Source organism: Sebastes fasciatus, chromosome 10 (assembly GCF_043250625.1).
Source record: "Sebastes fasciatus isolate fSebFas1 chromosome 10, fSebFas1.pri, whole genome shotgun sequence".
Taxonomy (NCBI): domain Eukaryota; kingdom Metazoa; phylum Chordata; class Actinopteri; order Perciformes; family Sebastidae; genus Sebastes; species Sebastes fasciatus.
Genome location: NC_133804.1, coordinates 29,080,799 through 29,089,223, shown reverse-complemented (window position 1 = coordinate 29,089,223; position 8,425 = coordinate 29,080,799). Strand labels below are relative to the sequence as shown.

Here is an 8,425-nt window from a genome sequence, read left to right as displayed (position 1 = left end):
TCTGACAACAGTGGTAGGCTACTTAACTTACATTTGTATGGTGCGGTGTTCACTGGAGCAACCGCAACCGGAACCTCCCCTTCCATTACGCAACCAAGATGGCGACCGTTGACGGTGAGAAGTGTCCAGCGTTCCACACTCAACTTTTTGAGCATTATGATGAATGTACCATCCGAGTAATCCGAGTGCATTTTGCCATAGACCTACCTGTCAGTGTGAACGCACTTATGCACTCAAAATAGCAAGTGTAAGTACAGAAGTACGCAAATTGAGACACAGTACATGAATGCTAGGAGCTTTGTGAGACTGTAGGCACAGTGGTTCTTCTAAATGCTGATGTTAGCATGCTAATACGCTCACAGTGACAATGCTAATAATGCTAAGTATAACGTTCACTAATTTTAATACACTAACAAGCTAGTTTAGTGTGTTAGCATGGTATGATTTTGCTAGCACTGACTGAACACAAAGCACTGCTGAGACTGATGGAAATGTCGTTAGTATTGTGGGTGTTTGGTCACTAGATAAAAAGTCAGAGGATCACTAAAGTGATTAAGATTCATCGTCTGAGAGCCGTGAATATCTGTATTAAATTGCATATAAATCCATCAAATAGTTGTTGAGATATTTCAGTCTAAAACCAAAATGATGGACCAACCGAGCGATGTTGTTGTGTGTTGAGAAGTGTATTGTTTTCAGCAGTCTGACACTTTAATATGTACGGTATTTATGTTTGAAATGAATCATGCAGGAAAAACAATATAACTATAGTGAATCAATGAAATGATGCAGAAGCTTGTTGCCTCACAGTGTCGGCTGTCGTCTTATCCCAAGAGGAAGAAATGTTGTTTGTTTGTTTGATTAAAGCACACGAAGTCAGGCCATTAAAAGTCTTCTGTCAAAGCTTTGGTGAAAACTGTGTAAACTGTGATGAATAATTCAAAGACAACTATCACTTTACTTGAGATTAGCTTGCTAGGTTGCCATGGTAGAGATGCATGTATTATTTACCGGCAGTGTGAGTCTGACTGTGAGACAGACAGCTTAACAGGCTCTCAGTCGCTTTTAGATCTGATTATGGACGGTAGTAATCCATGGGGAACAAACTGGTGTGTCTGAGCTGCGTGTCTACCTCCGAATGAGAAGCGAGGAGCTACGCTGCAGTGCCGTGGACCATGTAATGTGGCAGAGGGTTTGCAATGGAGGGGACGATAGAGATGGCGGAACAGGAGAAGCCACAGAAGCGGGTGAGGTTCCGCGTGGCTTCGGGGAACAGCGGCCGGGTGCTGAAGGAGATGTTCAAGGATGAGGGGCCTTCAGACTCCCTGGACTCAGACTGCACCAGCAGCTCTGACGCAGATCGGGCCAGCACCCCGTCTACAAGTGGAGACGGACACCTGTTTGGATACCTGGGCTCCGAGCTGGACGACAGCGAGTGTGAGCCCGATGAGCTGCTCATGTATGCGGGGGCCACCAAGGACTGGATGTTCACCACCAAGAGGGTCAACATACTCAGTAAAAATGGGACTGTGAGAGGGGTCAAGCACAAAGTCAGCGCAGGTCAGACGCTGTTTGAAAACCTTCCTAGTACCAACAGTGTAAGTACATCTTAGACGGGGCCTACTTTTATCTTATTGTTCAATACAATCTGCATGCAACACCACCGGTTCCCGTCAGTCTCCGTCCTCAAGTCTAGTTACAGGTAGGAGCAGCATGTAGGTGTATGACTAGGATAAAAGCTCACAATAGAGGACAAGGTCACGGAGCAATTAAAGATTAATGATGCATTTCGTTAAGTGTTTCAGGAGAAACTAATCAGGTTAATGAATTCCCGGCACTTTCTAGTATCCCCCCGCAGGAAGAAGTGTTTGTTATTCTGAGGTAACTCTCTGGCTCGTGTGCTGATGCAAAGGTGATGTAAAGGGTCATCATCGAAGATGCCATTTCTCTGCAAAGTGGTATTAGGTGAACAAACAGCATCACCGTAGGCTCGATAAAGCTCCTCATCATGATTATCACAGTCTGGTCTTATCCTAAAGGAACATTCTGTTGTTTTTACATGTTTTATCGGCGTAAAAATCCCATTACATTATCAACAATAATGTTTTAAAGCATGTTACATTTCTGAATGTCTTTGACTCAATGTCTTTGACTCAATGTCTTTGACTCATTGTATTATTACTTGTTTCATGTTTCATCACAATGTAGCTTTATCTATTTAAATAATATTAGCATTGCGTGTTAATGCTATGCCACTCCATATATACTTTCACCTTCGCATTCAATGAGCACATAACATGTTCATTTTGATGGACCACCTGTTAAGTAAAGTCCAGTAAATTGATTTCTAAATGGTAACCAAAGGGGATCTGGAGGGGAGGATGAGCACATTTAACAGTATACAAATCGGTGCTATACTTTCTTGAAAGCTATGCAAATAACTTGTAAAACATGCTGTAGGCTACCACTTTATAATGAGACACCTTTTATACAATAAATGGATAATCAGTTATAACATCCAAACACAAGTGCCAGGGAGAGGATAAGCTGCCATATCTGGGATGGCCTTGGGTTGAATCCTGACTTCACCTTGATAAACTGTAAGTTACATCATTTGAAAGCACAAAGCCGCTCAATTCTAACAATATGAAGCAGATCTCAGCATGGCTCAGACAACAGAACAGAACAGTAAAATTCATTTTTAAGCTTTTAAGAACCATTTTCAAATGAAAATTTGTACTATTTGTGCTTGAGATTTTGGTTCAGTTATATTTTGACTAATTCTGACTTTTTGATAGTAAACTTCAAAGAGTTCCCTTTCAGAAGAGCCTAAAGGGATCATGACTGTATTCAAGACGGTTCAAGAACCATTTTATTTTGAGTCATTTGTCATTTAAAAAAAAAAAGATTGATTTGGTATTAAGGCAGTTAGAAATGTTGTTCTTGTTGATTTATTAGGTATTATCAAAGCGATTAGCCACAACGTGAATTAGAAAAGTGGTACCAAACATAAGACACAATTAGACTGTTATCAGGCCATTAAATAGGCGTTATCAGTCTCTATAAGCACCATAGATGTGGGTCAGTAGGGGCCTACTATGCTTAGCCCGTTCTCATTCCCAGGGCGTCAAATACTGACGCTTTGTCACTGCCGTCAGTGTTGGATACCAATGCTTAAGGCATCCTTTAGCATCGGTATGAGACGCACTACAATGTAAACCCATCCACGTCAATATTAACACTCAGGGAAAGTGCGCCGGGAGTGTGATGATGTAACTTTAAGAGTGAAAAGACAGACCGGACAGGCAGGAGGGGAGGTGGATGGGTCATTTTCACTGTACAAATATAGTAGTTTTAAGCCCAACCATGTTGTTTTCTCCTAAACCTAACTATAGTGGTTTTATTGCCTGAACCTAAGCAAGTGTTTTTGTTTACTTCATAACATTAAGCACGTGTTTACTGCATCCGAAAAGAGTGATGCTGAGGGGTCGGACAAAGCGTCAGTATTTTGGGAGAGTTGGGATGAGAATGCGTCGGCCTACTTTGTTGTAAAAGTGAAACCTAAAAGCCATACACGTTCTAACATGTTACAAAACTGTATGAAACATTTTGAACACAAACAAAATGACTCCTTTTAGATTTAGGCAACAAAACCGCTCAGTTAAGTTAAGGGGAAAGACATCATGTTTTGGCTTAAAATAACTATGTTTCAAAAGTGAAAATGAACGCTTGTGAACACAAAGAAAACTACACATTTTCATACGGGATGCAAACCCAGGCGTCCTGGGTGAAAACCCTGTAAAAAACCCAAATGACTAGGGTCGCTAGAGGTCGCTGTTGTGTTCTTTTGTACCTTCTTTCTATGATCGACCATGTGAATAGATGATAAAAACCTACTAGTAGATGTAGTAGGCCCCTACTGACCCATATCTATGATGCTTAAAGCGACGGATGATGCCTATTTAATGGACGGATAACAGTCTAATCAGCTGACATGAGAAATGCTCCTATAAGTGAACACAAGAATGGAAATATCTTCATATGCCATACTCTATTATTAGTATCAGAGTACTTTCCTCTGATATCTGAAGTACATATACTGAAATTATACATCAAAATCATCATAATCTTGCTGCTGGGAGGCGTTTTAATTTGAACCTTATGGATAAAAACAAATACAAATGCATGTACAAAACAGAATCACTAAGGATTTTTGCTTCCTCTTAGATGGAGTTAGCTCTTGAATTCGGGCGGATAGTGATCTACACTACGAGTTTCCGTGTGGTGAGGACGACGTTCGAGCGCTGCGAGCTGGTCCGGAAGATCTTCCAGAACCACAGGGTGAAGTTCGTGGAGAAGAACATCGCCCTGGATATCGAGTACGGGAAGGAGCTGGAGGAGCGGTGTAAACGCGTGGGAGAACCTCCCTCATTACCAGTCGTGTTCATTGACGGACACTACCTCGGGGTCAGCTCCTTATTCTTCTTATTCTTCTTGTACATCTTGTTCATGCACACACTGAGTTCATTAAATATTGAATTGTGTTTTTCAGGGTGCTGAGAAAATACTAGGCATGAATGAATCAGGAGAGCTACAAGATCTTCTGACAAAAATAGAGGTTGGTTTTCACAGTGTTTGCATTGGAAATCACACTATGAATAATGGATGGTGGTCAAATAGATGGTTTTCATGTGAATCAGGTTGAATCAACCACTTGATTTGACACGTTTAATTAATCATGTGTGTTTCATGTGTAGCACATGTCATATGAGGTAAATTATAAAGTCATAATAAATGTGTGTTTGAGATGAACACAGTGCAAACAGGAGCAGTCATTCCCCCCTCACCAGTCATCAATAAAACATGAGCAAACTGCAATGTAAAAGATGCATGCACATCAATAAGTGACCATCAATAATGGAGGGCGTGTTATTGATTCTGCCTCCAACACATTTTGTTCAAACACACCAACGCAGAGAGCACACATCGCTCGGTGGTACAAAGCGAGATCGTGTAAAACCGTTTTCTGCTTCTCGCTGAGCTGCTGCAGCAACTTGTCACACGAGCGCTGGCCTTTTCTCAGGCCTTCGCTGTAATTTTGGACCCAACAAGAGTCTTCATAAGCAAATACAGAGCAGTGTTATGACATTTAAGTCATGCATTCCTGTCACTGCGGGCTATTAAAAAAGAAGCATGCAGCTCTGAAAGGTCATGCATACACTAATCAGTCCAGAACTGGCCTGCAACATGGCTTCACTGTGTGTGTTCACATCTGCAGAGTTATGCCTCAGCAAAACCTCAAATTTGGAAAGGAAGTTGTGATTAAAGGAATAGTTACACATTTCGGGAAATACACTTTCTTGCAGAGAGTCAGATGAGAAGATTGATACTAGCTCCTTTTAATATAGCTGAATCAATTGATTTATATACAGTAGATGCAGTGATGCCTTTTGCAGCCTTTTGCCGACAGTTTGTTGACACTTCTTTCCCGTAAACACACAACTTCTCGCTTTTATAATTTTTTTTGAACGGATTAAACAAATGACATATAACGTGTTAGTGAGTGAGCTTTAGAGGAGCTGGTAACATGGATGGATTGTGAGAAAATGGGCCCCTGGGCACAGGCTGTAAAGGGCCCCCACCCCTCCTACATACAGTAAGAACAAGAGCCACAGATTCAAAGAGACATCATTTTGGTCATTTTGCATCGTTTTGCGTCACTCCTTGATCTTTTTGTGTCTCTTTTTGGTCTTTTTGTGTCTTTTTGTGGTTATTTTACGTCTCTGTGGTTATTATGCGTCTCTTTGTGGTTATTTTGCATCTCTTTGTGGTTGTTTTATATCTCTTTGTAGAGGTTTTACGTCTCTTTATGGTTGTTTTATGTCTCTTTTGGTTATTTCGTGTCTCTTTGACGTTGTTTTGTGTCTCTTTTTGGTCGTTTTGTGTCTCTTTTTGGTCGTTTTGCATTTCTTTGTAGTCATTTTAGATCTCTTTTTGTAATTTCTCATCTCTGTGGTAGTTTTGTGTCTCTTTGTGATTTCCCAACAATAAATGTTAGTAGTAACTTCAAACAGAGGCTCTGTTCGGGGGCTTGAAACTGTTGGGCCCCTGAGCCTGTGCCCAGTAGGCCCAATCTAATGGCTGATAAGTAGATTTTTCTACCTCTAAACAGAGCCAGATTTGCAGTTTACCTGTTTCCAGTCTTTAGCTAAGCTAATGTAGTAGTGAGTGGTATTGATCTTCTCATGTAACTCGACGAACAAGCAAATAAGAGAATTTCCCAAAATGTCATATTATTCCTTTCAAGTTTTAAGTAAAATGTATCTCCAAAAATGTAGACTTTATGTGGAAAAGAAAACCCAGTCCTGTTTTGCACAAGGAATGTGGTTATTTTAAGTGTGAGCTTTAAATGTTGGACATCTTATCTGAACTATATTTATCTGTCCATGCATCTAGAGGGTACAGCAGCCCCAGACGTGCCAGACCTGCGGGGGCTTTGCCTTCATCCCGTGCCCAATGTGCCATGGCAGCAAGATGTCCGTGTTTCGCAACTGCTTCACGGATTCCTTCAAAGCCCTCAAGTGCACTTCCTGCAACGAGAACGGCCTGCAGCCGTGTGTGAGCTGCAGCCACTGAGGAAGTTAAGTGCCTGACCAACATCCTCACTTCCCTCTCTGGGACTTTACGCTTTACGCAGGACCTTCTACTGGACCGAAACACAGCAGGACTCTTCCTCCATGGCCATTGTTAGTAAAGAGAAAATCAATTTGTAATAAAATCTGTGAATTTGTGGATCTGGTGTTGTCGGTATAATTCATGACAAGAATGTGTTAATTCATAAATTAATGATAATTCTTTAGATTATTGCAACATTTTTATTGAAAGGTTTATGTAAACATCTGTCCACCAAACAGCCGAGAACTAGTTTCCACCAGTGATAAACTTAAGCTTGTTATTTAATTAGTGAGGAGGCTCCTTCATTAACGATGCTCTCATCACTAATCCCATATCAGACAGAGTTAAGGAGGACAGAGAGGGAAAGTACAAGGGCTCAATTTGCAGCCAGTAGAGGGCATGAAACTGGACCTTCGCTCACAGCAGAGCATCAAACATCATTCAAACTAGAGCTGCAACGATTAATGGATTAGTTGTCAACTATTAAATAAATTTCCAGCTATTCTGATAATCGATTAATCGGTTTCAGTAATTTTTTAAGAAAACAAATGTGTAAATTCTCTGATTTCAGCTTCTTAAATGTGGATATTTTCTGGTTTCTTTACTCCTCTATGACAGTAAACTGAATATCTTTGCGTTGTGGACAAAACAAGACATTTGAGGACATCATGTTGGGCTTTGGGAAACATTGATTGACATTTTTCACCATTTTCTGACATTTTATAAACCAAACAACTAATCGATTAATTGAGAAAATAACTGACAATTTAATCGGCTATGAAAATAATCATTAGTTGCAGCTCTAATTCAAACCATTACAACTTTAAAAATGTAAGATTAGTTTTAGCTAGGTGTACCTAATAAACTGGCAACTGAGTGTTTAAAGGAAAGTATGAAAAACACATTTTAATAAAAAAAAATCAAGGCAATCAAACAAATTTGAAACCTTTTTAATAGTATATTATATATTTATGGTGCTACATTACAGCTGAATCGACTGAAAGAAAAATAATCGGTAACTATTTTGATAATCGATTAATCGTTGATGTAATTTTTCAAGCAAAAATGCCCCTCGTTACAGCTTCTCAATCGTGAGGATTTGCTGATTATCTTTGTCGCTTTTTTGCAATAGTAAACTGAACATCTCCAACTGTTGGTTGGACAAAAAATTACATTTGAAGATGTCATATTACGCTTTATAATTGTGAAAATGTTTTATTTTTTTTATTTTTATTTTATAGACCAAGTGATTAATCAATAATGAAAATAATCATCGGTTGCAGTGCTAGTCTACATGCATAATTACAGTACAAACATATTCCCCAAACAAAGACCTTTCCAGAAGAAGTTGTGTTAAAAAAATCTTTGTTATCATGAAGCAAACTGAATATTTTTTCATCCAGATGGTTAAAAGAGTCTTAAATGATTCTGGAAATACATTCACAACAGCAGTATTTATAAGAGCAATGAGTTTTTCAAAGATCAAAGATTTTTTTTAGGGAAAATGGAGAAGCAGCACAATGCAATGTGACTAATTGGCTCAATACTGTATTGGCTGCAAAGGGATTTAAGGTTTGAATAACTCAACCCAAGGAGAAACTCCATGCAGCTTCAGTTGTATTTAAAGCAAAAGGCATTTCAGTTTTAGACAACATCATTGAGCATGAAAATTAAAAGAAAAATCACAAAAAATAAAATCACCATTTAGTGTTTTTAAAGGGATGATGTCATTGGTTGGCTGCCATCCAGA

At 39.5% G+C, this 8,425-nt stretch overlaps 1 protein-coding gene across 1 annotated transcript; it reads left to right on the top strand.

The window, feature by feature from the left end:
- Positions 1–1,059: 1,059 nt before the first annotated feature.
- grxcr1a (glutaredoxin and cysteine rich domain containing 1 a) lies at positions 1,060–6,963 on the top strand. Its single transcript, XM_074647680.1, has 4 exons — positions 1,060–1,598; positions 4,228–4,467; positions 4,553–4,618; positions 6,457–6,963. The coding sequence occupies exons 1-4, from the start codon at positions 1,200–1,202 to the stop codon at positions 6,634–6,636; spliced, it is 885 nt and encodes a 294-aa protein (XP_074503781.1). The 5' UTR covers positions 1,060–1,199; the 3' UTR covers positions 6,637–6,963.
- The last annotated feature ends 1,462 nt before the right edge of the window (positions 6,964–8,425 follow it).

Excerpts from the sequence above, each read along its gene's own strand:
- grxcr1a (XM_074647680.1), top strand. The coding sequence starts at position 1,200 with ATGGAGGGGACGATAGAGATGGCGGAACAGGAGAAGCCACAGAAGCGG. Across the intron at positions 1,599-4,227 it reads ACCTTCCTAGTACCAACAGT|ATGGAGTTAGCTCTTGAATT; the intron begins GTAAGTACATCT and ends GCTTCCTCTTAG. Across the intron at positions 4,619-6,456 it reads ATCTTCTGACAAAAATAGAG|AGGGTACAGCAGCCCCAGAC; the intron begins GTTGGTTTTCAC and ends CCATGCATCTAG.